General features: G+C 42.0%; 1 protein-coding gene across 10 annotated transcripts in view; it reads left to right on the top strand.

Annotated features, from left to right (window-relative positions):
* Window positions 1-27,893, top strand: part of LOC133267505 (zinc finger MYM-type protein 4) — a 36,453-nt gene continuing 8,560 nt past the window's right edge. For 2 of the 10 annotated variants that reach the window (XM_061449806.1, XM_061449812.1), the window contains exons 1-23: window positions 1-182; window positions 10,732-10,774; window positions 11,167-11,706; window positions 13,289-13,356; window positions 13,938-14,108; window positions 16,875-16,953; window positions 17,388-17,640; window positions 18,616-18,790; window positions 18,907-19,119; window positions 19,539-19,689; window positions 20,347-20,462; window positions 20,593-20,865; window positions 21,332-21,482; window positions 21,755-21,927; window positions 22,294-22,444; window positions 23,908-24,048; window positions 24,331-24,368; window positions 24,918-25,062; window positions 25,340-25,458; window positions 25,828-25,999; window positions 26,570-26,623; window positions 26,734-26,913; window positions 27,668-27,762. In XM_061449806.1, coding sequence (XP_061305790.1) covers window positions 141-182; window positions 10,732-10,774; window positions 11,167-11,706; window positions 13,289-13,356; window positions 13,938-14,108; window positions 16,875-16,953; window positions 17,388-17,640; window positions 18,616-18,790; window positions 18,907-19,119; window positions 19,539-19,689; window positions 20,347-20,462; window positions 20,593-20,865; window positions 21,332-21,482; window positions 21,755-21,927; window positions 22,294-22,444; window positions 23,908-24,048; window positions 24,331-24,368; window positions 24,918-25,062; window positions 25,340-25,458; window positions 25,828-25,999; window positions 26,570-26,623; window positions 26,734-26,913; window positions 27,668-27,762 — 3,543 coding nt within the window. In that variant the 5' untranslated portion in view covers window positions 1-140. Of the gene's footprint in view, window positions 183-7,085; window positions 9,151-9,427; window positions 10,775-11,166; window positions 11,707-13,288; window positions 13,357-13,937; window positions 14,109-14,152; window positions 14,854-16,001; window positions 16,069-16,874; window positions 16,954-17,387; window positions 17,641-18,615; window positions 18,791-18,906; window positions 19,120-19,538; window positions 19,690-20,346; window positions 20,463-20,592; window positions 20,866-21,331; window positions 21,483-21,754; window positions 21,928-22,293; window positions 22,445-23,907; window positions 24,049-24,330; window positions 24,369-24,917; window positions 25,063-25,339; window positions 25,459-25,827; window positions 26,000-26,569; window positions 26,624-26,733; window positions 26,914-27,667; window positions 27,763-27,893 lie in introns of those variants that run through there. The other 8 variants (XM_061449807.1, XM_061449809.1, XM_061449808.1 and 5 more) reach the window with 8 other exon arrangements.

The raw sequence follows: 27,893 nt of genomic DNA on the forward strand, positions 1-27,893 counted from the left end.
CCGCGCCAGCCCCGTCCTGCCGCAACCCCGGCTCCCCGCGGACCCCCCCCCACGGCGCCCCCCGGCAGGAGGTGAAGCTGAGCGGGAGCGAGCCCCGGCCCCTCGCCCCGGGCTGGGGACAACTGAGGGGGGGCCGCAACATGGCGGAGGCCAAGGAGGAGGGGCCCGCCCCCCGTGCCAGGGTGAGTGGGGGGCGCGAGGGGAGGTCAAAGGGGAGGGGTCACCGGGCGGGAGGGGGCCCTGGGGGCCGGTCCCGCCGGGGCGGGGGCCGCGGCCTCCCCTCGGTGCTGAGCGGCCGGGCCCCGTGGGGGGGACACGGGCAGCCCCCGGCCGCGGCTGTCCAGTCGCTGCAGCCGTGAGCGGGGCTGCCCCCTCCGTGCTGCGGGGCGCGCTGCCCCCTGAGGCTTGGTTAGCGTCCTTTGGTGCGCAGGGACGAGTGTCCGGGCATCATCTCCATGAGCATCTTTGCATCACCTGGATGATAAACTTAGAGGTAGCTGGGATCCATCAGCACCACCGGTCTCCTGGTCTAAAACCCACTGTTCTTTATAAATTCACTGTGGTTGTCCATGTCAAACCACAGTCAAGATGGCAGTTTGATCCAGATGCAGGTCCTCGCGCTGTAGCTGGTGTGAGCACCATCAGCTGCTGACCCTGTCATGGGGTCCTCCATCAGCATGGCACTGGGCACCCTCCTCTGCTGGAAGAAATACCTTGTCTTTTAAGAAGTGGAAGGATCTTTGTGGTCCACACCTTGAAGTAACTATAGAAGAATAACTTTTTAACAGGGCTCGATATAATCTTGCAACAAGTGAAGTCCCCCTTCCTGCGTCATGTAACTTTGGACTGAAAGCTTCCCTGCAGGAATGAGGTTAAGTTACATTTGTGTGGAAGAGCCCATAGGCCGCTACAAGATTCTGAGCTGTCCACTTCCCTTTTCCCTAAGACGAAGGTGTTTTCCCATTTCCCAGCCTTGAGAAAGACAAGAACACTCAAGTTTTCCATTCCTATATATGAGAAAAGTTTAATTTGCTGGATTTATTTCAAGCAACGTGAAACTTGCGATTGCAGTAAAACTAGTTGCTAAACGGAACAGTTGACCTTCCAGGTTCTGACTGAAGGAGCTGCACAGATGTTTGTCTGCTCTGCAGTTCTGAAATGAACATGGTCACAGAGTTGTCTCAGACCTGTGTTTTTTGGACACTTGCACTTATTTATAAGCAAACCCAAAGAATTTTGTGCAGTTGCTTACAGATCCTGCATAAATATGTAAGTCTTTGGGAGATCAGGATCTTGGCTACCTCAAGAAGTTTAAAGGGAAGAGGCTTCATATAGGACAATAACTTAGGAAATCTTAAATTTCATTCACAGGAGTTGAAATGTTAGTGATGTAAGGAAATACATAATGAGGACAGTCAAGCATTGGAAGAGGTTGCTCAGAAAGGTTATGCTCTATTAATGTCCGGTGGTCTCTTCATGCTTCTTGCCATGATGTGCTCAATTTATCTGTCGTTACCTGGTATTGTCAGTGGAAAAAAAAGATTGCCTTTTTTCTTCTCAAGCTTGCCAGTTATCTGCTAAGGAATAACAAAACAGTATTATCAAGTTCATGTCCTCTTTATTGGCCTCAGAACAAATCATTTCTCTGTCGGTTGGCTAATTATCCGTGAGTTGGAAAGTCCAGAAGTCTCCATCAGTTACTGCTCCATCTGTCCCAGTACATGATGGAAAGCCTTGTGCTGGTTGCATTGACAACATTCTCCACTCCTGCAGGAGCAGAGGAAGGATCCAGGAAAGTGGAGTTGCCCCACATGAGTGAGGAAAGAGAAAGCACAATTTGCCAGTCTAGCTTGAAGGAAAATCCCTTCCTGGTCCCAAGCCTGACAGTGAGGTTAATCTTAATTGTGCCAGAAAGGTTCCTGTGAGATTTTAACAGAGAGTAGTAGCACCAGTGCACTGTGTTCTGTCAGTCTGTAACCTTCAGAGTCTGAGAGGTGAATTTCCTCTTCTCTCCATTCCAAAACCAGTTTATGCACCAATAAGTTCTTGAGGACGATGGGGAGAAGCGAATCCTTCCCAGTTAATTGATTTACTGATAGAGGCTATGAAGAATGAGATTAACATACTGTAAATACAGGACACTTGTGCATCTTCCATTAAAGCCATAATTAATGAGGTCTTGGAAGACCCGTGTATTTCATTTCTCCATAGCTGTCCAGTTCCCATTCTACAGGAGGTCACAGTGATGGACTCTCCCAAATCCTGTACGTGAGGAATAATGAGCATTTCTCATAAAAAAAAACTGTTTTCTTTCATAGGGAATAAACAAAGACTAATTTAATAACTTCTCCAGAGAGGAGCTGAGCAGGTGCTGGTGTGTTCAGGATTGTTCTTTTCAGTATTAAGATCTTTGGCAAATATTGTTATTCCAGAAACGTTTAGGCTGGAACTGGCTCTTTGCCAGGCCCGTTGTGAGCAGTTGCTGTGTTTTAGCTCAATCCACCATAATGAGCCACAAAGTAAAACAGAAAGTTTTTGCCAGTGAAAGACTGATGTGGAGGTTTTGTCTGATTTTGATTTAAAGTATCTACAAAGTTTTTATGGCTAAATTTGTATTTTAGAGGTTTGTTTCTGCCCCTAATCAAAACTGTTGCATTTTTCTAAGGAAAAGACACCAACATATTTAACTTTTCATAGTTGCAAAATAATATCAAGATTTACTTGGAAGGTGTTTGTATGGGGTTTTTAATTAGTTTATACAAATATTTGTGGCAATTCAACTTTAATTTGCATATTGAATAATATACAATAATATCCTTGTCTTGAACGGTTGATACTTTGAATAGAATGATCATTTATTTAAGCCTGTAGCAGTGCTAACTCCTGTAATGTGACACTCCAGCTCTTGGAAATGAATTTGGTGTGAATAGGTGAACACCCGGTGGCTGCCTCAATAAAACAGCTTTAATTTTGCATGGCTTTAATTAAAAATTGAAGGATCGCCTCATTTAGAAAGGTTTGTGACAGAACTGCTCTCGAATGGTACAAAGACAATGATGAGAACATTTCTCTGCAAAGGCTTGTGCATCTCTTAGAGGATGCTTTGATGGCAGAAGTTTTGAATTCACCTTCTAAAAACCAAGTGTAACAGATCTCAGTTTTTCCCGTGAGGACTTCTCCCACTTTATGAGATACAGAAAGTCAAGTCAGCTCTTTATGCCCACCTTGAGGCCCTTTGCATGATGAGGATAGTGAAAATTAATTTTGACGTTATCTCCACTTTTGTCTTATGTAATGACTGTTGTATCCCACCATTCCTTCCAGACATTCCAATTAATGTTGTCTTTCCCCTCAGTTTATTGCAGTTTTTTGGTAACAAAACCAAAACTTAACTTTTACATTTGGTCCTTTTCCTTTTTGATAGCTGGTCCAGATTCAGAGAAGTGTTAGAAGTCTTCTAAGAGGTTGGAGAAGTTCAGTATCAAAATCTGAGTCTTGGTCCTGAGTTCGCCAAGTGCTTGGTCTGAGATCAGGGCTGGGGAGGGTGTAGGAATAATTGCTTTCCATTTGCAATCTTTTTGTGCTTTCTGTACCCAGGTAACAGTTACCTGGGTATTCTCACCTGGGTACTCTGTACTCTTTCTGCTATCAGATGGGAATCTCTGAAAGATCTTCTGCCCAGTCGTGGGGCAGGATGCATTGCTGCTGCAGGAATCTCTTCATTTCCTTTGTAAAAAGAGGGAACCTGAATCACTGGCCTAATAAACTAATGTTTAGTTGTCTAAATTTAGGTAAGAAGAGCCTGAGACAGAATTAGCACAACTGTACAGAGTTATTCCTACAGGAGAGATTTTGGAGTACTTGCTTTCTTTTATAATTTTTTTTAATAACTTGTGTGGTTTTTTGAATCTTGATATTTGTTATAACAGTCTAAAAAGCATTTCATCTTTATTAAATGGCTTTATTTGCCCAAGAAAGCCTTTATGGAATACAGTTTAGCTAACACAGACTATTAACAGGCCTTTATTATGCTTAATATTTCCTGGCAAGAGTTGTTATAGTGCTCTGCAAAAAAATTAAACTTTCTGTGTTTTTTGGCAAAATATCTGCTATCTCAAAATTGACTAGATTGGTTAAATATGTTTAAAGACACATTGGGGTGAGGATTCCAATACAAGGCAAGCGTTAGCTCTGTCACTTACCTGCAGGCAGAAGAGCGAAGCAGAGGTGGCTCAGTGGTTGGACCTCTCACTCTGATGCTGTTCAAGTACTTGCAGGCATTTTGTGCAGTCTTGTTTGTTCACAGAACAGGGCAATTCTTGGGGCTGCATGAAGCCATCAGTCACAGGAGCTCTAATCGCATAGTACCAGTGGCGTTTCTATGGGGTTTTACTGGTGTTCAGGCAGTTCATTCTCAAGAGCCTTGGTTACTTGTAATAGTATCTGCAAAGAAGGTGAAACATCCAACTGAACTGCCTGTTGTAAGAACCACTTCTTCACAGGAAAAGAAATAGTAAATCCAACCAGGGCAAAAACTACAAATGGGGCTGGAGTTGTAGGTTTGATGAGAGCTGGCAGCAAACTCTTACAATAAGGGAAAGACTTGTAGAACCTAATGGTAGATAAGCTGATTCACCAGTGTGGGCTATTAACATCTAAACCATTCTGTGAAGGAGGGCTGATGATCCCCGCTGCGTTTATCAACAAGCAGAAGGTGCTATGTTTGTCAATTTGCCCAGTTTGCATGAAAACCATCTTGTAGGCTTCCTTTTTGGGGACAGATTATAATGAAAAGCAGACGTCAGCTTACACCTTTCACTTTCTTTAAAGATCAATTGACAGAAGGTTGGGGGGTTTCCCCTTTTATTAAGGTAATTATTAAGAAGTGGTTACTGAGATGGTTCATTATCCTCTTGGGGGAGACATTGAGTAGAAGGATCTTTGGGAGGTTATAGTGCCGGTCCTGCACCCCAGATTCTTACCCTCACTGCTTCTTAGTTGTTTTATATGGACTGGTTTTCCCTTAAAAGATACGGTGATGTCTCTCTCTTTAAGAGCTGCTCAGCTTCTGAATTCAGTGGAATTAAAGGGATTGCTTGCTTTGTAGAACATGATCTTCTAAAGAGCTATACTTCTGAAAGCTTGGCCAGAAGTATACATTTGTAATCTGGGCAGTGCTGTCTTCCTTGTGGGATGCTAAAATATGGAACTAAAATGAAATACTTGGTTTGGAGTAATTACCCACTGAGTATCACAGCAGAAACATCCATTGTTATGATATGGACCCTGCTCTGATTTTGGTGATTTTTACATCCAGTTTAGTTTTTCTGACTTATGCTGTGAGAAATGGGAATTCCCTTTATTTCAGCTCACTTACAGATTTAGTGTAACCGAAATCCCAGTGTCAGTGGTGGTTTGTAGTGCCTTCAACAGCAGCAGGAAAGATCAGGGCATAGCCATAGTGAGGTTTTGAGGAGAGAAGTTCTTTGTTTTTAAAGGAAAGCCTTTCTTGTGGATGTCTTGGTTTGTTTGCTTGCTTGATGTGTGTTTTGTGTCTGGGTGTGTTTGCTAATTGCCAAAGCCCACAGGTCTAGCAGGCTTCAAATCAGCACATCAAACTAATGTCTTTCAGAAACCCATTGCAAGGTGAAGCCTTCTTTGTGGAGCTGCTTCCTTCTCAAATCCATGTTTTGTGGGCAGATGGGAGAAGGGCTCTACTTTTTGTAGGTAGGTTAAAACCACTGATCATTCAGAGTAAGCAGGGCACGCTGTAACTTTCTGTGTGTTGACAGGCTCATCTACTTGCTCCTGTACAGGTTGGTAACAGGCTGCAGCCTGTGTGTGCATGTTGGGTGGATCTGAAACCATGAAGTCAACAGGGGCTTTGTTTGGAATTAGCCTGTGAATATTCAGGCAGCTCAGGGATGTCTGGAATAGCTGGGGACAGACAGGCAATGGAATAGCTGGGGACAGACAGGCAATACACCGATGTGCTGAACCCTGTGCTGTCTGGTGAATCAGTCGGTATTCTAAAACCGCACAAGTGAAGGGCACCAGCATGTGCCTGAATCTTCTTTCCTGAGACTTAAAGACTGAAGATGCAAATTGACGGTGAAGTTAGTGAGATGCAAGGTATGAATGTGTTTCTTGAACAGAAAGATAGGGAGCCACAAGAAACTGAAAAATGCCTGCCTTTGTTTATGTGTAGAGATGGGTGTTTAGGATTTGCCTTTAAAACCGCCCGTCCCGGTATCAATTTCATTCCTCTTAGCCTCGATTAAAAATGATCTTTTGAAGTCTTGAGCGTGGCTCAGCTGCCCAGGGAAGCCTTAAGGACTCAGAATCCTCCAGGCTCCCTCTCGGAGCCTCCCCGCCGGCGGCTCCGAACCCGTTCTCCCCTGTGAAGAGCCACGCGTGGTGCCCCGCAGCGCAGGGCCGCAGCCGGGGCTGCTAGGGGGCTCTGCAGGCCCCGCGCCGCACGCCGAGCTCTATGGCTAGCCTGACCCCGCCGGGTTCTCTTCCTGCCGCAGCCGTTCTTTTCCTGTAGCAGGTATCTGCAGCAGGCTGGCTCTTTGTTACCCTCTGCTCGTCCCTCCCCAGGTGCTCCGGAGGTAGGAATGCTGGCTGTGTTTCGGTGGGAAGCAGCTCCGGGAGAGACCCGCTGCTTGACTGTGCTCGTACCGCGGAGCTTTCCCATAGCAGGGGTGCAGCGCGGCTGGCATCCCTTCCAGGGGTGTCATGTGTAAAAGGTCAGGGGGTGCTTCCTGAGCTCAGCCCTCCCGCTTCAGGAATAGCGATTACAATTTTGATTACTTTTTTCTTCCAAGTTGTGTCTTCCTTATCAGTTTAATGATTTCTGGAGTTTGGGGGTGGGGGGAGGGTTGTGCTGTGTGTACAGGGACAAGGCAATTGTACAGACCAGAAACTGAGAACCATCTCTGACTAATTTTAATTGCAGTTTTCTTAACATCTGCTTCCTTTCCACAGTTTGCTTACGGATGCAGTAAAACCTAGGATCAAACTTCAAAAGGCCTGCTAGAAAGATATGTGCCTGTGTATGTAAAGTTGTGGTGCTGTTTTGTTCATTTAAAGAAATCCTCTGGTTTGCAGTCAAAACAAGGTTGTAGCCATAGGCACCTTCTCTCTTTATATTGCACCAAAATAATGCATTAGTTGCTTGATTTATGGATGCTGTGGCACCATTCGAGTATTGAACAGGTTTTTAGGTATTTCCAATTAGCACATTAGATTCAAGTGTAAACAGTGTGCTTCTGTCACCTGCTCCAAGCAAAGCCAGCTTAGTGCTGAGGATGTAGCACTGTTCCCCTGGAGTCCTATTTACAATTGTTAAAAAATAGCAGCATACCTACTGGATTATTATTTTTTATATAAAAGCAATACTGTCTTTATATAAATAGTGATCTAAAGCAAAACGCATTGGTTCCAGGAATACCTGTCTGTTTTGTCACCATTTCTGTATTCTTGTTTCCTTTATTTAGTGCTATCTGAGTGCTAGTGAGGCAGAGTCACTAAGGAAAATGTATTCTAAACCATTTCATTTTGCTAATATCAAGCTTCAGTTGTTCTGTCTTAAGCTCTTAGGGAATGTTCACTACCTAAAAGCACTAAGTATTTTTAAACTATTCTCTGGCAAAATACTAGCCAAAGTGCTTGAATGGAGGTGTTTTAAAATACGATGTCCTGGAGTTTTGTTGTACAACTTCAAGTGCTTTTTGAGAACTGTGTTGGGGAGTTAAAGCTTAGAGTATTTTAACAGAAATCTTACTGTTCTTGAGCCTTTCCACTCGTAGTTATTTAGGACTTAATCTGGGATATTTGAGTGCCTTGTCTTAATTCTGTCAAAAGGACCCATAGGGAATGCCATCCAATGCATCAGGTTTGTGTTTGCCTCGAGGGTACTTTTATTCCACTAATGACCAAATCTTTAAAAATCTGAGCAGAAGAAATAAAGGGAATTGAGAGTGATGGCAACTGACCAGGACTGGTGAGAGAGGAAATTGCCTTGCAGAAATGAAATAGAATAATGTAGAAATAGGAAGGTGGGCATTATTGTTTACATTTCTGTGTAATGCAAGACCAGTGACAGCCAATTTACGTGACTGATTAAGGTGATTTCATGTAACTATTGCTATACAAAATTTCCTTCTGAGATGGCATTAAACAAGATTGTAATAGGATTCAGGAAGGGAACAGAAATGTATGTAATTGAGGGACTATCCCACACTCATTCAGAAAAAAATATATGAGCCCTCATCAAGGGCTTATGCCAGTTATAGACTGCTATGGAATGAGTAATTTATGGGGGAGAGATATATCTATGTATATATTTATGTGTATGCAAATATGTATGTATCCACATAGAAGCATACAAACACTTCCCCTAGTTTCCTCTCTTTGGTTTTATACCGTGTGGGAGTTCTGATGCTGTTCACCATCAGAAACTAGATGGTGGTTAGATAAGACTGCTCATATTATCAGATGCTGAAGTTCCTGTTATATAAATACTTCTAGTGGAAGCTTTTGACCACAGACATAGATCTTCCTCTGCACCTAAAACCTCTGAAAGGAAGACAATATTCAAGATCTCTTTATTCTGGTAGCCTCACAAAAGAAAGAGAAAAGAAACAAAATAGGGTGGGGTTTTTTTCTTAGGATGACCTTGTGGTTGGGAAGTGTTTTGGATTCCTTCCAGGTAGATTGTAAATGTTTTCCAACTTGTCCAAAATATTTCTGGTAGTCTCTAATGTGCTCTTGCAGGTGGCCCCTTGTGCTGACTTCAAATGAAACAGAGAGGTCCAGACTGCAAAATGTATTCTTTCCCTAATAACGGCGTTTCTGGTCTTGTCACCTATTAGTAAAAGATCTGTTATCTCCAGAGGAGGAGGAATACCCAGGGCTTGGATCTATAAGGTAACCGGGACTTTAGTAGAACCTGGAATACTTTTCCACAGGTACTCTGGATCTCAAAAGAGTTAAAGAACTACTTTGATACAAACCTACTTCAAGAAAAGGATGAGCAAATGCTTCGTCTCAGCTGAAAACTTCTCTTGCTTGACCTACAAATTGTGTGAGACTTTTTTGGAGAAGAAAGAGCATTACTGACAGGAAGCAAGAAAAGCATCAGGGGAGGTCAGTGTAGAGAAAAGGACCCAGGCTATCTTGGTTTTGCCTCCCAGGGCTTCATTTTCTGATATTATTATCAAATGGCAACAAGTTCCTCTTTCTGTTCTTCTACAAAACCTGTACAGCACCGCTGTGTGTGTCCTCAGCACCTGGTGTTAGCGCTAAGTATATCCACTATTTATGGGGATTCATTTTACACTGGTGTAAACTTGGTTGACTGCAAGTGGACTTCCAGGTCAACATTAAACTTGCATCTCTGGAGACATCCGAGGATCGTTACAGTTGTAGCAGGACTCAGGCCTTTCTGGAAGGTGTTTCCTTAGTTTTTCCCTCTAGATAATTACCACGAATTGACTTGCATCAGCCTTGTAGAAATGTGTAACTTTCTTTTTTCCCTTGGGTTCTGTATTTCACTTTTTCAGCCTCAAGTGTCTGTTCAGAGAAGCTGGAAAGTTTTGGTGAAGTATCAAAGTGTCTTGGTCTTCACAGTGCTGGACAGATTCTTGCTATTTCATGTGTGTCATATTAAGCTGAAGCAGTCAACTCTTCTTGTAGACCTGGAAGCGATAGTAGAAAGAGACTGATAGGCTTTTTGCTGTCAGATGGACCTTGGGAAAATATGTTGTCATCCTTTCCCGGAGCTGGCTGCTATCAAACTGATAGTTCCCATCACAGTCCTGTAGAATATTGGATTTACCAACTAAATGACTTGAGTTAAATGAAATTAGAGATCATCCCTTTGCTACCAAATCCCATTACTTTACTTAAGATGGCTTAAGAATTGAAGTGTGAGCAGGATCTACCAGAAAAGAAAGTGTTGAGTTAGAGACGTAAAGGAGGGATGACTTCAGTGAATTGCTGTTATCTTTTAGGCAGAAGGGAAGGATGCTAATGAGTTGGACATTCTAAAGGAAACTTTTATTATGCCGGGTGCTCATAGTTCTTCAGACAGCAGTGCAGCATGCCATCAATTTTAATGTCTGGCAGAGAATATTTCATGTAAATGGATGTTTTGCACCGCATTCAGCGTTGTCAGCTGGTTGTCCTTCAGTTACACTCCCACTGACACCCATTGTCTTGTTACTGTCAGGAAGTTAACCATTACATTTTGCTGTTCCTGGAAAGGGGACGTTCCCTGGTAGGGAGATGAAACCTTCAGGTCTGCGCAGCCCATGTCAGTGGCAGCTGGATATGCTGCTGTTTTGCCATTTAGAATGTTCAGAGGAAGTGAAGGATCACAGAGCATCAAAGGGGGAAGAATCTATGATCCTGACCTGGTACAAGTATGTCACATAAATGTGCAAATCTTGACATGTCCTTCCCTCCCTTCTCTCCTCCGCCTTCTCTGGGAAGCAAGCTAACTCTGAGTTGTCATTGTGTCCTTTTTTTATGTACTTGTGAACCTGTTAGGGTAAATGTGACTTCTCAGTGATGTGAGAGTCTTAATCCATAGAACTTTGCTTGGGATGAGAAACGAAGGAGGTGGAGTTGTGACCCTTCTTGTTGGTTTTGGTTTTCATCGGGTACTTTTTAGCAAAGTCCATGGCAGCTGACCAAGATAATGATACAGTGCTTTCCTTTTTACAGTTTGAAGATAAATCTGATGCGGTATTTGATATTACAGAAAAATGTAAGTATCTTTATTTATTTATATAAGGCCACAGTTTCCCAAAACGTTCCTCAGAAGTATCATTGCTGCTGAAAAAGACTGTTTGCCCTTCTCCACGCCCTTGCTGCTCATTCCCTTCATGCATTGCCTTCTCCACAAGTGTTACAGATGAGATGCATTTAATGTTTTTTTTCGTTAGTTTTACTCAGTTCAGCTTCTGCTTCACTATGTGGTGAGTGGGACGGAACTGTTCCTTATGTCAGCAATGTTTTACCAGTAATGTTGGCCCGAGAAGGTTTAGAGTATCTGAGGAATTGCAGCATCAAACAGATTGGCAAAGGACGCTTGCCCTTGTCCTTTGTTACATGTAAAGTTGGTGAATTTTCTGACTGGTTTTGTTTTTTTCTCCCTAGGTGGTGAAATTCTGGATGCAGAAATGTCAGAGGACACTGACAACAACTTAACGCCTGCCCTCGACAGCATATCTTATGGAATACAGAATCGAACAGGATCTGAAAACTCACTGCTGGATGATGATGATGAGGATGAGGATGATTTCTTTCTGAACTCTGGGGATCTTGCTGGCATACCCGTTGTGGGGAGTGACAATGAAGATGAACAGAATTTCACTCCAAAAGACACTCTTTCTTCAGCGATTTCTGATGAAGACCATTTGGAAGAGGGCAAGAGAGTTACAGATCATGACTTGGACAGTGAAAAAGAAATTCAGGTTCAGAATGCAATCCAAAAGGATCTCGCTTCACCATTTGAGCAGAGCCCTGTATTTAAATCAACTCGGAAAGATTTTAGCATAACAAGAGATAATGGCAAAGAGACTTTCTCAGCAAAGGACAAGAATAGAGAAGGACAGTTTCAAGAACGTGAAAAACGGTTGGAAAAAATCCCAAAAGACACAGATTCTAGATTGAAAAGCAGTTTTCTTGACAAAGCAGGTAACTGTTGGCATCGTAGACCTGGCTACCCAGCAAAGAGGAAGAAAGAACTAGACAGAAATCAGCAATAGGGCTAGTTATTAAAAACACCATCTTGTTGAAGAGAATATGTAGAGCTGTACTCAGGGAAGCATTTCATAAAGAACCCTAAACCATGGTGAACTCTGGAGTAAAACCATGAGTTGGAGAAGGGCCTGACAGCATTAGGGGGGGGTCTCATCTTCCACAGCTTGTTTCAAAGCCTCAACATATCCTTTGTTGCTGTGGTTTTCTAAACCAAGCTGGGTGACAATTCAAGCTTCCTTTTGTTTTGTCTTCAGTGTATTTTACAGACCTTGGAACTCCTTAAAGGAAAAGTTGAAGTTTAGTTGAAGTTGATAGCTGGGAAAGATTTTTTTGGAGCAAAGTACCGATTCTTCATGAATGTGCACATATTTAAAGCAGCATGCATTTGGTAGTATCAGCACAGAAAGGCCTGCTAGAAATGTGTTAGTGTCTGCAGGAAGTCAGCCAGAGAGTAGCTTGAGATCTGCTTTTCCTGGGAGAGTGCTCTCCTTCTGCCTCAGATACTTGTGTCTTGGACTTTGTCCAGCCAACATGGAGAGAAGCAGAGATGCCTGTGATCTGTTTCTCATTTGAGGGAGCCTGACAGTCACCAGTAATCTTTCTGCCCACACACTTGGTTTTGACTTCCCAAGCTCCAAAAGTTACAGTAGAAGGGTGAATGAAGGAGTTAGGAACAACCAGGCTGGAATGTGTGATTTAATTGTATTCCGAAGACTGTATGGAGAGAGGGTTGGTCAGCAAGTGAGAGCCTCCTGGCTGCTTGTTCAGATTCACAGCTTACAATTCTGGTATTTAAACTTTGTACGTCTAGTAACAGCATCTTAAAATCAGTGCTTCCAGGTGGCGCAAGTGATAGAGAAGCAATACAGATGTTTTTAAAATAAAGAAGAGTTAAAGATGTCTCATTACTTTTACCTTCAGGTGGAAATCAAGTGAGGAATATTTCTGTGCAAAAGATGTGCTTCAGAAAATTGTGAATAGTTGCAGTTACAAGGTTGTGGCTGAAAGCTGTGCAGCCTCAGGAAGAGCACTCAGTAATTGAAATAGAAATAGTAAATGCTTGATAGGCAGCATCCAGGATCCAGAATTTTTACAAGGTATGTGCTGAAAAAGCTACTGTTTCCTGGGAAAGAGAGCAGAGGCAAAAAAGAGTAGAACAGGAAAGAAAAGGATGAAAGGTGTTGCTCTGAAAGATATTCTATGATTTAGATGTTGAAACCCAGGAGAGTTCAGAACCCACAGGGGTGTAGAAAATTCTGAAGGAACAGTTTGCCTCAGAGTATCACAGCCATTTTTCTGGAATAGAAAAATAATGACCCAATAGAATAATAATAAAATGTCAGTTCTCCTTAAGGAATACCATCTTATTTGCAGGGAGGAGAAAAGGAAGTAGTTTAACGCTTCTGAGGTGCTGCCAGACTATGGGGTTGGGGATCAGCATGAGACTCTAGATAGCTTTAAAGGAAATGCATTGGACTCTGTATTCATTTATATTTAATGTATATGTTTTCCTCAGTTCATAATCAAGTAGAAGAAACATTACGGACGCAGTTAGCTCCACAAACTCCAGAAACTAACTTCAGGGTAAGCTATAGATCTTTAAACCACTTTTGCAAGTGCAGCAATATACTGGAATAATTCAAAATACGTATTTTGTATTTGAGTGTAAATTTTGAGTATCAGGAAAACTGATCTTCTGACTCTTAGCCATCTTTCCTACTTAAGCAGTGCATATTATTTTGTAAAAGTTTGGATTGAGGATTCTTTTGGTAGCCACTGTGGTGTTCAGCATGGTCTGACTGACTGGTGAGCCGAATCTAGACCTGGATGCATCCATCTGGCCTGCTGCCTTTTTTCCAGATAAGACAGGGAACAGCTTTATCAACAGGAGACGCTGCCCAAACAACTGAATGCCCCTACTGACAACCAACTTAAAGAGCTGGGTGGCTTCTGCTTTGTCCAGAGGAGTGAAAAGGATTGGGGGTGGGATGACAGAGGGTGCTGCAGGGAGGTAGGGGCAGCAGCTTGCTGCCCATCGTGTCTCTCCCACCTTCCAGTGGCAGGACCCATTTCTCTTGGTCTGCAACAGAAACTCCCCTTGGTAGCAGCCCAACTCCTAATGGCAGTTGCAGGAGGGTGAATTCTTTTTCATATTATTGTTTCAGGAGTCTAGCTACCTATTTTCTAGTAAGGAATCTATTGGACAAGAGCTGGGGAATTCCTTTGCACCAAATATTAGAATTAAGGAGGAGCCTTTGGATGACGAATATGATAAAGCTATGGCCCCACAGCAGGGACTGTTAGACAGAATTAAAGATGAACCTGATAATTCCAAGGTAAGTTTCCCATTGCATTTCTCATTTTGGTCTGACAACTGACCGCATAAGCTGGATGAAAATCCAGCGATTTATTTGGTTTGTTGACCGAAATTTAACTAGTTTAGTAGAAGGATTTTTCCCTCTTAAGCCACCATGAAACCCAGACTCCCAACTTTTTGATGTCATGTTACCATGTCACTGAAAATGTTTTGCTTTTCAGTTAGAGACAAAGCAAAGTGCCATAAAACTTTGATGATTTAATCTGTGTCAATGTAGACACTTTATCTCAACTTGGTCTCCCTAGGAAATAAAATGCAGATCATGTTTCACTGAACACCTTGTGAGTAGTCAGAGAGATGTGTAGTTGAAATGACACATTGCTGCTACTTCCCTCTTAAAGGTTCTCTTTGCAAGCACAGTGGTTCGTTGCTTTTCTTGTTCTAAATTAACACTTACAGGTCTTACCTTAGCAAAGCATTTAAATACGTTTAGGTCAGTGAAGTCAATTTAAGCATGTGTTCAGGAGACTTTTTCACTTGAGACTGACATTTTTTATGGTGATACAGGGACAAGTCCACTAATTGCAAAATGGAGAAAGTCTGACCTATGGATTGAGTGGTTCTGGAGTGAGGACTGCTGAGCTCTAGCTGGTCTCTTTGCCACTGGTTTGCTGCAGGACACCAGGGAAATGATCTGTGTTGCAGTTCCTGTCTCCTCACTGCTAATGTTTAGGTTACATGCCAAAATTTACCTGGAATTAAAGGTGTGCAGCTCTTCCAAGAACATCCCACTTGCATCGGCACGAGAGTGATGGTGTTCTTGTGCAGGCGTTAGTTTTTCTACCATCGCTCTGTACTTCTGCTAAACCTCCTCTACTCCCTGGGCCTATCTTCCCAATGTGTTTTCTCCTTTTCCCCTGATACTCTTGGTTTAATAAAATAAAGATGAAAACAAAGTGTTTGAAACTATTGAGATTTCACTGCTCTCCTGATTTGTTTAGTGTCATGAGATTGGGTTTATTTTTCCTTAAGTGTATATAACGTCAAACCACGTATAGGTTGGTTAAATCTCTATTCTCTGAATTCCTAGGATGGCATCTGTTGTGTGGATTTGTGGGGAATGCAATGCAAGATGTCTGTGGTTATCAAAGATCATATTAATAAGTAAAAGTGAAGACTTGAAGGATTTAAATATCTGTTGTGGTTTAGATGGACATTATCAAATACTGTATTGTCCAAAATACTAATTCCTGGAGTAAAATCCTGGAATCATCAACTCTGCCTGATGCGGGAGAAGTATGAGAACTGATGAAGGTTCATTTTGTTTTGCTTTAGATTGGAATGAATGTGGGGGTTTGTTGGTTTTTTTGTTCATTCTGAAAGAGAAGAGCATTTCTGGCTGTGACCAATAGTTGGAGCTGAACTTCTTGGCTTTCAACACAGTTTCACTGCTGTGAAACTATGCTTGATCATGCACAGTTGATGTCAGGATTTGCCTCTTACTGACTAAGGATAAAACTGCAGTTAAAATGCTTAAAATCCTGTCTGTCTGCAAAGAGCTAGTTTTTAAATTGTTCTATTAAAGAAATGGTGCTTTAAACCCCATCATCACAGCATGCGCATGCACAGCTTAAAAGCTTCTCTCACTTGAGCTTTGAATGTTTCAGTCTGATGATGAATGAATACTGTTGCCTGTACTCCTGGGAAACCTGTTGAGAAATCGTTTGGTAGCCTTAGTATAGAAACTTGCCATTTTCCCACAGGAATAAGAGAAGCGTTAAGTTTAAGCATGTATTACATGGATGCTGGTGTGTGATTTTAGGAGATGGCTTAAGCTGAGGGAGCAGCTCGGTGCCACTGAGAAGTGAGAGCTTAACTTTGCTCAGTGATTTTGAATTGGCTTACCTTGCAGCCAGACAGCAACTGTGAATTGAGCTCAGTCATAACATGACATCATGCCTCACTACTCTCAGATGACTGTAAGTAGGTTAAATCTTACCATCTCTGGAGTTCCAAGAGATTATGCTTTTCAGCCTATTAAGATTTACATGTAGAGTGTTACAAGCTGCTTTATGGTTCACATTTCTATGGAGAGCATGAAGCATGGTGTCAAAGTATGAATAGCTGCTGTGGAGTAAGCTAGTAATTTATAGCATGTCAGCTACTCCACAAGCGGCTGCCTGCAGGGATTTTCTCATCTTGCAGGAAGTGTAAGGTTATTCCCCTCTCGCTGAAGCCAGTCAGAGCAGGGACTGTGATGGTCTGGCTGTAGTGGTGCCAGCTTTGGTCTGCTGAGAAGCTTCACCTTAGGCTACTCTGAGGTACTTAACTCATGATTGAGTACCACATGCTTCTCACCATCTAGCTCCCAGTCTCTATTTCATTATTATCATCTATTAATGTGGAAGACAAAGTTTGTTTCACAGGATAGGAGCAGGGACAGCAGAACGCTTCTAGATGGGAAGTTTTGTGATGGAAAGCAGAGGATTCCCTTAAGCTTTGTCTGGGTGAATTCTAAGGTGTCTTGGAGTACAGCTGGCAGGGGGACTGCACCAGCAGCCATGCTTTTCTGTTTCCACATGAGACCCTGGGTTGTAGTTTGCTGTGAGCCTCTGGGCAGGATCTGTGTGTGGCTGTCATACAGCAACATCTGTAAACCCGCTGTTTGGAGGAGGCATAGGGGACTCTCTTGTCCTTAAGAGTGAATGCAACATTATGAAAGAATGGAAATCATGTAGCCTGTTTTTACATGTGTGTATTTGTTCTCCCTTTCCTTTTGTTTTAGGAGTACGGCCAACAGCCAAAATCTCAGGAAGGGGAGCTGAAAATCAGTGCCGTATTTTCAGTCAGTGGCAGTCCGCTTGGTAAGGAATAGCCAAGACTTAACTTTATTTAAATCTGTAAAATATGTCACCTTTGCAAATAGCCATGCAGGTTATTCTGGAGTTCATTTGCTACGTCTGACCCCAGTAGGAAACAAGAACTAGTTTGTTTTAGAAATAATAAAATTCACAAATTATAAAACAGTTGTATTTGAGGCATAGGAAAATTGACTGGTTTTTAGGGATGTTAAAAGTGTGTTCTCAGTCTTAAGAATAATTGAAACAATCTACACAGAAAACGAGCACAGAGCATGTAATTATGGAGAGTTCATCTGCTATTTAATTCTCCTTTAGACTCTGACAACCCACGTGAAGTCATAAGCTTTGTGCTTGCCCCCTGCACACAAGTGAGTTGTGTTTTAATCCATCTCTAACAGTTACTCTATGTTTTCTCTGTGTGTTTTTTTTCCTTTTAGCTCCACAGCTGTCATCAGGTTTCCAGCCTGCTGTGGCATCCTCTGGCATGAGTAAAATGCTTCCTTCAGTTCCAAGCACAGCTGTTCGGGTTTCCTGTTCTGGCTGTAAAAAAATCCTGCAGAAGGGGCAAACCGCATACCAGAGGAAAGGCTCTACCCAGCTCTTCTGCTCCACACTGTGCCTCACTGGATACACTGTTCCAGCTTCTCGCCCACCAGCTTCTACCAAGAAAACCTGCTCAAGCTGCTCAAAGTAGGAGGGGGCTTTAATTTGTTGTAGTAGTAATTTGAAACTTCTCTGCCAGTGACTGTTTCAAATGAGAGAAACATAAGGAGAAAGTTCAGTTTGTTAAATCTGGCAACAAACAAAACTGTAGATGGGAGATAAGAGATGGAAAGTTGCCCGTTTTGGGGCTGTTCAGCCTGGAGAAGGCTGCGTGGAGACCTCATAGCAGCCTTCCAGTATCTGAAGGGGGCCTATAGGGATGCTGGAGAGGGACTCTTCATTAGAGACTGTAGTGACAGGACAAGGGGTAACGGGTTAAAACTTAAACAGGGGAAGTTTAGGTTGGATGTAAGAAGGAAATTCTTTCCTGTTATGGTGGTGAGGCACTGGAATGGGTTGCCCAGGGAGGTTGTGAATGCTCCAACCCTGGCAGTGTTCAAGACCAGGTTGGACGAGGCCTTGGGTGATATGATTTAGTGTAAGATGTCCCTGCCCACACAGGGGGGTTGGAACTAGATGATCTTAGGGTCCTTTCCAACCCTAACGATTCTATGATTCTATGACTCAACTACCTGGTGATTAGAAATTGTGACTTTTTTGGTCCCTACCCCATTATGATTGGTATTTTCATTGGTAAAGGGGGTTATTCCACCCATCCTGCATTCTAATTTTATTTTTTTTAGTAGAGACTGTAAAACTAGTTCCCTTTTCCCCAATTTCTTTTGAAAAGATTTAGTGACACCGCCTGATGTATTGATAGGCCACTCCTAAGTCCAGGTGCAAAGTGTTTCACAGAATACCTACTTGAGAATTGTATTTCCTATCCATTTTCCTAATAGGCAAAATAAAATGAGGTCAGGTATTTAGCTCAGCAAAAAGAAAAGCTTTAAATTAAATGAATCCACCCTCTTCTAGAGAATGTTTAGTCTGCAGAAAAGGACAGCAAGTTGACATGAAGCCAACATTAGTTCTTTATCTGTTTGTTTTTCTTTTTATCCATAGAGACATTCTAAATCCAAAGGATGTAATCACTGCCCAGTTTGACAATACAAACTTCAGTAAGGATTTCTGCAGCCAGTCTTGTCTTTCTACATACGAACTGAAAAGGAAACCTGTTGTTACTATTCACACTAACAGCATTTCAAGCAAGTGCAGCATGTGCCAGAAGAATGCAGTGGTAATTGCAAACTTCTTTTTCATTTTAATTTCCTTTAGAGCAGGACAACTGGTTACCTCAGAGGTGAGCATACATATTCTCTCTATCTTTGTTATATATTCTTTCTTTTCTTCCAGATTAGACACGAAGTGAATTACCAGAACGTTGTACACAAGCTCTGCAGTGATGCCTGCTTCTCCAAGTTCCGCTCAGCTAACAACTTGACTATGAACTGCTGTGAGAATTGTGGAGGATACTGCTACAGTGGCTCTGGCCAATGTCACGTACTTCAGATAGAGGGACAGTCAAAGAAGTTCTGCAGTTCGACATGTGTGACAGCGTACAAGCAGGTATATGTTGATAGAACGCTAAAAGTATGTCTTTGATTAGATTTTGAGTGTTCCAGGAAGCACCCGATTTATTAGTTGATCATTTTGGTTACTGTCTAGGTCTAAGATAACTCCTTTTGCCATTCACTGCTTAATCTTTGCCCAGACATGTTGCACTGTTTCCCTTACCACTGAACCGACTACCAGAGTATTCCAGTGTGAGAAGACACACTGAGCCCACTCAGCAGCAGTCCACTGTGACTTCTCTCAGCCTTTGAGGTGCTCCCTGGTTGAATATTCTCTACTAAATTGTAGCATTTGAATTAAGTGGAGAGGAAAAGTAATAGTTGATAATTATTATACTCATGTCAGTGATTTATTTCCAGGTTAATAAAGGCACTTGAGTTCCAAAAGAATGACCAATTTTCATGTTTCCACAGAAGTCAGCCAAAATTACACCTTGCACGCTGTGTAAGGCTTTGAGATCATCAGTCGAGATGATCGAGAGTGCAAATAACTTGGGAAAAACTGAACTGTTTTGCTCTGTTAACTGCTTGTCAGCGTATAGAGTAAAGATGGTTACTTCTGCAGGTAAGTTTATCCTTTCACTTCTTTAGAAGCATAATTTCACGTAGTTCACGCCTAAGCTAATTTGTGTTGGAAGTTAAGGCTGACAGTCTTTTCTAGGAGGGTGGGAAGTGGCTTTGTTTTTTAAAGGGCGGTGCTGAGATGGGATCTTAAGGACTTTTGACTATAGATAAACGTAACAGTGATGGTACAGCCATTTCAGCTTTGTGTTTAGAGAGTTTAAACATGACAGTAAGCCTTAATCTATTTTCTTCTCTTGCAAGTGCAGCTGGTATGTTTCCCAGCTAGACAAATCCGCTCCTGTGAACGTATGCCATACCCCTGCTGTGACTGTTCAGCTTCTTGTTCTCCAGGGTGATCAGCTTAGCTACCTCTGCCTAATGTTGCACTGAGCTGGGCAAACATGTTCTCAGCTGTTTTTCTTGTAAAATGGAAAAATGCTTACTGACATCCTAGGGATACTGGGAGATTAATTAAAGGATCTGGCAAGCAACAGGCACTGCAGCTGCAGTGTCTGCTTCTGTAGAAACTTCATCTTGAGCTTCTGTATGTACTTGGCTTGTCATTCAGATTCTCTGTTCTTGTATGCGCAGCACAAAAGTATCTGCAATACAACCTGATGTTGCATCAATCACTTTTTCTTCTCTGTTTCACCCTCAGGTGTTCAAGTTCAGTGCAACAGCTGTAAAACCTCATCACACCCTCAGTATCATTTGGCTATGTCTGATGGGAGCATACGCAATTTTTGCAGCTACAGTTGCGTAGCAGCTTTTCAGGTATGACATTTAGGATTTCTTCTTAGCTGAATTAACAGATTAATGAATTGATGGTGGAAACACCTGGGATGTTGGGTGAAGTCTGTAATATTGTAAAATGAGCTCTGTTCCTCAATGTGCTTTCCTGCAGAATCTGTTCAACAAGCCTGCAGGAACGAACTCCTCGGTGGTACCTCTGTCACAAGGTCAAGTCATTGTAAGCATTCCCTCAGGGGCGATGGTATCTGCAGGTGGAACCACCTCAACTGTGTCCCCCAGCTCCATGAGCAGTTCAGCTGCAGCTGGTCTACAGAGGCTGGCTGCCCAGTCCCAGCAAGCCACTTTTGCCCGCCCTGTTGTAAAACTCAGGTGTCAGCAGTGTAACAGATTGTTTACAACCAAACCAGAACTGCTTGACTACAAGGTAATGAAGCTCCTATTTCTTAAAAGAAACCCAAGAAATTGTATATGCAATGGCCTGTCAGTACTGCTCTGTTGCTTACTGTGACCTGCTATGAAGGAATTTGGAACTGATCTCAGTATCATTTAATGATTATTAAAATTAATACTGATACTAGCTCTTCGATCTTAAAAACAAGAAAACCTCTGAAAAAACCAAACCCTATGATAGCCTACCTAGGCAAGCACATTCCTGATTCTTGGTCCCAGAGATGATCCTTCTAATGCAAGGACAGAGCAGGTTGTTGAAGGCTTTCTGCAGAAAATTTGCTGTATTTGTTATAAAGCTAAATGAGGGGGCTTATTTGCTGTCCGTTGTTGATTTCCAAGGGCATGATTATGCTTCTGAGCTTTTATTAACGATTAAACTGTATGATTTGGAATGTGAAACATAGAAACATTAAACTCGAAACATTCTGGCTGTGGTGCAGGGTAAAATGTTCCAGTTCTGTGGGAAGACCTGCTGTGATGAATATAAGAAGAAGAGCAGTGTAATGGCAATGTGTGAATACTGCAAAATTGAGAAGATTATCAAGGAGACAGTGCGATTCTCAGGCGTAGACAAAGCGTTCTGTAGTGAAGGTAAGGAAGGGCAGCACTGTGTCTCACACAAATCAAGTCAGAAGTGTTTTGTCTTAAAATTACTGGTGATAAGAGAAACCTAATCTTTTTAGGTTAGAAAACTGGGAATGTTTTACGTTTAGAAACACCCAACTTTGTCCACACTATATGTTTTAATCTTTCAACATTATTACAGACATAACTAAACACAAGAACTAGAGCTGCTGAGCAAATGTCATTTTGATATTAAAGGATGTTTTTTGGGTTTTTTTTGCTATTTTCTCTTCTTTTAGGTTGTAAACTGCTCTATAAGCATGACTTGGCTAAGCGCTGGGGAAACCACTGTAAAATGTGCAGTTACTGTTTACAGGCTTCCCCTAAACTGGTCCAGAATCTCTTTGGGGGGAAAATGGAGGAATTTTGCTCTGAGGAGTGCATGTCTAAATTCACAGTTTTGTTTTACCAGGTAAGCAATATTCTCACATAGCAACCTCTGGAAAGAAATATGTTAGTAAAAGAACATTTGTACATCAGGAACTATGTGAACTATCTGTAGTTGAGTTCTGTGTCCATGGGAGTATGTTGTATGTATGTGAGAGATGAGTAAATCCTTCTAAACTTTTGAGGACCAGTTTTCTATGTAGAGAAAATGTCATACAGGTTGTGGGAAGGTAGATACTGAATGCTGTGTTGCTATATGTTACCCTGCAAAAATGATGCACCCTAACAGATTTCTTCATGCTGTATTTGCTGAGCAGGGTGCAAAGGGGTTTTTATACACTTTGTTGCTCTTCACAAGTGTGTTTAATTTCTCCCTCACTTTTTTTCCTAGATGGCAAAGTGCGATGGTTGTAAGAGACAAGGTAAACTCAGTGAGTCCATGAAATGGCATGGGGAAATCAAGCATTTTTGTAATCTGCTTTGTATTCTGTTGTTCTGTAAGCAGCAAATTGCTTCTGACCCTCCACCCCCAAACAACACAGGTAAAACAGGCTAGGGATACTATTGTCTTTTGGTGTGCATGATAGTGATATGGAAATGTATTTGGAAACTGGATTCAGTGAACTTTTAAAGATGTATCTTTTACTGGGGGGTTGAGAAGAAACGAAAGCACTTTCTTTTCAGACACTTTCATAAAACACAGTTTATGGGTAAAATGTACTGAAACTTGTTGAAGACATAGTCAATACCTACTTGTCTCCTGTGCTTGACACCACATAGCCAGATATGGTAGGATGTTAATGTTCATTCAACAAAAAAAAAAATCAAGTGGTGAAATTAGTAGACTTAACAGTTGTAAATACAGATTTCCATCTCTGCACTTTAAATAGCTGGTTCTGTGTAGCCTGTAGGCATATGAGGAGTTACCACTTCTGTGTCAGTAACTGTTGATTCTTGAAGTACCAATGCCAAGATTCATGTGTGCAATAGCTGTTTCCTTGCTCGTTATTTTCACAGATAGAATGGGAAGGAGGGTGGGAATGAAGCCCACAGGAATAGGAACTATGAGTTTCTGTAGGGAATGAAATGCAAAGGGAAGAAAGGAAGAAAGGCCCATAAGGACAGGAAGAGGAAGCGAAACAAGGGGCAGAAATAGCACTGATCCTAAAGAGGGGCATAATCTCCCACTGAGTGATGGTGACTGCAACAGTAAGGTACCCAACAAGCAATAAAGAATATTAACTGAAAGTTTATAGTGTGTACCAGGCCGTATTCAACTCCTCGGCTTTGTGCATATCTGCTGCTTACATTAGTGGGAGCTGTTTTCCGTCAATAAGAGTAGAATTTATAAGTAGCTTTATACTTCCAAGCCATAACTGTACAATGTGACATTCCTGATCTTGTCAGTACACTTGGCTTTACTAAGGAGAGCAAGATGCTTGCTTCTGCAGAAGTGGGCCTGCAGCCTCAGCTGAGGCAAGTGCAAAACTGGTCTCCAGGTATCTCTCTGTCCTGGGGACTTCCAGGGTGATGGAGTGCCTCAGAACAGTCTTGTTGGATGAAGTGTGGTGATGTGTTAGTGAATGGTGCTTTCAAATGGAAAGAACCTAAGAATTCCTGTGAGAGGCTCATAAAATTCACCTCATTCATTATTTGTCAGGATCTCAGCTGTCTCCTGTACTACTTATGTTCTGTACCAAGCACAGTGAGGCATCCGGTCCTTTTATCTCCTGAGTGCTTCTCTAATACACATAGTATTAGAAAGAGAAAGCCACTTTTATCCTATGGTGAACTTCTGAAATGTTCCAGTGACTGGAAACAGCTAAAGTTTGCTTGTGGAGCCAGCTCCTATTTACACTGAAACGCAGCAGTTTGGCACCTGCATTCCCTTCTCATGCAGCAGGCTTTTTCATTTGGAGATAAATCTGGAGGGTGGATGTTGTTTCAGAAATGCTCTTTTATGAATTACTGCTTATTTTAGTTTTCTTATGTTCATTCTGTCCAGCAAACCTTTCTATGGCACCAGCTTCCTCATCAGGCCCTCCTTCTTTGAGAAAGGACTCAACTCCTGTCATAGCACATGTGGTGTCCCTTGCAAGCACCCCTGCTGCCCAGCCTACAGTTAACTCCAACAATGTTTTACAGGGTAAGACTGCTGCACATACCTGCATTTTTAAATCTCTACTCTTGAACATTGATATTTGCTCAAGGACCTTTTCTAGCTGAGGACAAGAGCCACTTCCTCATTCTGCTTCACATCAGTGCAGACAGTTGAAGTTTTGTCTTCCCGTATTTAAATAATGACTTACATTTATGTACATACACCAGGGAATGAGGTTTAGTGGGAGTTCTTTTTCTTGACCTTGGCAGAGTATGGGTTATGGTCCTCGATGTACACAGGCTATTGTATGTTTTTTTTCCTTCACAGGTGCAGTCCCTACTGTGACAGCAAAAATAATAGGAGATGTAAGTTTTAGGAGAGCCTCTTTTTCTCACTTTCGCCCAGATTGTATCAATAACAAGTAAAGTATCCAAGAATTTCACACTGACATTTTGTAACTGCTTTTCCTGGTTATGACTGGAATTTAAAAGGCATTGAGCTTGCAGGTGTGCTTTTGAACTAATGGATAGAACTTGTACAGTATAAAAGTCTTTCTGTGTCTACTGACAGCCTGGTTAGAAGTTTTAAGACAAAGCTTGTCAAACTGTAGCTCTTGAGATGCCTGTAGTTCTCAAGCAATTCATGTGTGGCTTCTGTACTCGAGGCCACCTTCAGTGCCCAGAAATGGGATGTGATGTCAAGAGGAATAGCGCAGGAGGAAGGGGACCAGCATAGGCTGCTGGGGCTTGAAATACATCATTAGCAAGCTGGGTTTGCAATGGTTTTTAAATGATCATTTTTGTCACCAAGGGGAGTTTTAGATTGCTCAATCTCCCATAGTAGAGAGCAAATACAAATCTTACGATATCCATCAAACCAATATTGACTCTGTCCTCATGTATTTTTCCAAACAGGCCAGTACTCAGACAGATGCCCTAAAGCTGCCATCATCACAACCACCTCGGCTTCTCAAAAACAAAGCATTGTTGTGCAAGCCAATCACACAGACTAAGGCCACCTCATGCAAACCCCACACACAGAACAAAGAATGCCAGACAGGTATGTATCTAATCTACCTGTTTTATAGAAGTCTGTATTGCAGTTGAGAGAGCAATGTGTGATTTACGTAACAGAGAGAGAGTATTTAAAACTGTATTTTAAGACCTTAAACTGTTTTCATTTTGTTGTATGGTATTTTCCAAGTTGCAGTTACAAGACATTTCCTATTCATTGAAATCCATGAAGGTTCATGTGTGATGAGTCTTCTGCACACTCTGGAGTGTACCTAGTGGTCATATCTTTAAGCAATTTTTTTGTTCTATTTTTGGTATAACAGAAGAAGAAGTTGTTCAACCCCAGATCATTGTGGTACCTGTCCCTGTGCCAGTGTTTGTGCCAGTGCCCCTTCACCTCTACACTCAGTACACACCAGTTCCACTTGGGATGCCAGTACCTGTAAGTCATACTTCAGTTCACTAGAGAAGTTGTTACAGTCTTGTTCCTGAACAGGACAGAGCAGTGTCATTGGGTTTTGAGACTAGTCATGCAAGTGGTATTTGAAGTCCTTGAAACCATTTTCTTTCTTTATCACATCGCATTTGATTGATCATCATTATACAGAACTACCAGTTTGTAGGGTTATTGCAGAAATGAAACAAGTTGTCCAGTCTGGAATGATTTTAAAGTTAAATCCAGTAGTCTTAAAATATGTATAAGATTAAATGAGATGAACCTTCCTTGTGTATTTGCTGTTTCCCTTCACCCCCAAACAAGCTGTCTAATCAGTCTAATCTATCAATCTAATGTTTTCCACATGTTCCATAGGTACCAGTTCCCATGCTCTTCCCAACTACCCTGGATAATGCTGATAAGATCATTGAAACTATTCAGGATATAAAGGAAAAGATTCCCACAAACCCATTTGAAGCTGACCTCCTTCAGATGGCAGAAATGATTGCAGAAGATGAGGAGAAAGAAAAAACACACTCTCATGGTGGTATGTGATGTTTTTAAAAGGTGCTGGCTATAGTTGCACCTTCCTGAAGCTTTTGTAATTTCACAAAGGTTTATCAGTCAACATTCAGTAGTGATACTTCTGTTGACAGTAACAGGTTGCTAGAGGTATTATCATCGTGCATTAGGAGGAGTCAAAATCAAGAAGACAAAGCATCTGCATTAAAAGAATATTTTCCTATCAGGCTTCTTACGGTTGATTCTTGGAGGGTGTTGCAGGTTAGACTGTGTTGAACAGTGGTTATCCCGTTCAATAAATGTGGAACAAGCTGAAAAATAAACAAAATATCTTGTCTAAAATGGCTCAAATAACAAACATGGAGGGATGGAAATGTTTGGAAAAGCAAGTATAGGTTAGTTCTGCATTCCTGTTTCTTCTGTAACAGCATGACCAAGGTAGAAAGCTGTTAAGAGAACTGTAGTGGAGAAGGGGACACATCACATGTGTTAGTGTTATGACCTAATACATAGATTTTTGGTGTTCAAAGTATTTTGTATTAGTTGTGTAAGCTGTCAGTCATTTGTAGATACAGGTTTTCTTCTTTTTCCAAAGGATCTCAGACGTCTGAGCATGAGCTCTTCCTCGACCCCAAGATATTTGAGAAAGGTCAGTAGGATTTTTTTTGTAAATGGATTTTGATCCTGCAGTCTCTTTTCTTACAAACTCCTCTTTTTGTCTGCCCCTACCCATGAAATATCTGATTGTTGTCATTACAGACCAAGGTAGCACTTACAGTGGAGATCTAGAATCAGAAGCGGTGTCCACTCCACACAGCTGGGAGGATGAGTTGAATCACTATGCCTTACGATCAAATGCCCTGCCAGAACCAGATCCAGAACTGAAGCAGTTCTCCAAAGGTGATGTGGAACAGGACCTGGAGGCTGATTTTCCATCAGGTCAGTATAATGTGAATAAAAATGCATTGTTGTATAAAAGTACACAGATTTTCTGAGTAAGCATTGTACCAGCAGCCTGCTTGTGAAGGATTTGAGTTTTCATGTAGTAAAACTGGATATTTAAAGCTGCAGTAAAAAAATTACTGGATTTAAAATACTGCTGTTGTCTTTAAAGATGGTGTTCTACAGAACCTCTGACAGGAGTAGCAGGTAGCCTTGCTTGACTTCTTTGAATTTATCCCTTCTGTGTCCCTAGATATAATCGTAGAATGGTTTGGTTGGAAGGGACCTTAAAGCTCACCCAGTTCCAACCTCTGCCATGGGCAGGGACCCCTTCCACTGGAGCAGCTTGCTCCAAGCCCCTGTGTCCAACCTGACCTTGAACACCGCCAGGGATGGGGCAGCCACAGCTTCTCTGGGCACCCTGTGCCAGCGCCTCAGCACCCTCACAGGGAAGAGCTTCTGCCTAAGAGCTCATCTCAGTCTCCCCTCTGGCAGGTTAAATGTAATCTGAGAGCTGCGTAAGAATGTTTGCCTGAACGAGTACACCTGCTGAGGAGGCCTTTTCCCTTTTCTGTGAATTTACTATATACAGAAGGTACATGGGTTGTGTAGCTGTTCAGAGGTAAATCACTATTTGAACATACAGGTGTCATTGTCAGCTGTAAAAGTACTCCATAGTATTTACGTGATACTTCTACCTGGGCTGTTAAATCGTACAATTAAACTCTTAATGGTGTTGATTTGACTTCAGACTCATTTGACCCTCTCAGTAAAGGACTGGGTTTGCATTCACGTTCACGAGCAAGACGGAGACACAGAGATGGCTTCCCACAGCCAAAAAGACGGGTAAGAAAGTACTTCTGGAACACAAGTTCCTTCCATTTGAAGTAATATCATCATGTGTATGCCTATTCTCAAAAGTAAATAAATACTGCTCCAGGGTGAAAATGAGAATTCGATTTAACTATGCTGTATAT

The sequence above is a fragment of the Pezoporus flaviventris genome, unplaced genomic scaffold, assembly GCF_033815535.1.
Source record: "Pezoporus flaviventris isolate CSIRO_AGI_PZ_B2104156 unplaced genomic scaffold, CSIRO_AGI_Pfla_v1 ptg000008l, whole genome shotgun sequence".
Classification (NCBI taxonomy): Eukaryota; Metazoa; Chordata; class Aves; order Psittaciformes; family Psittacidae; genus Pezoporus; species Pezoporus flaviventris.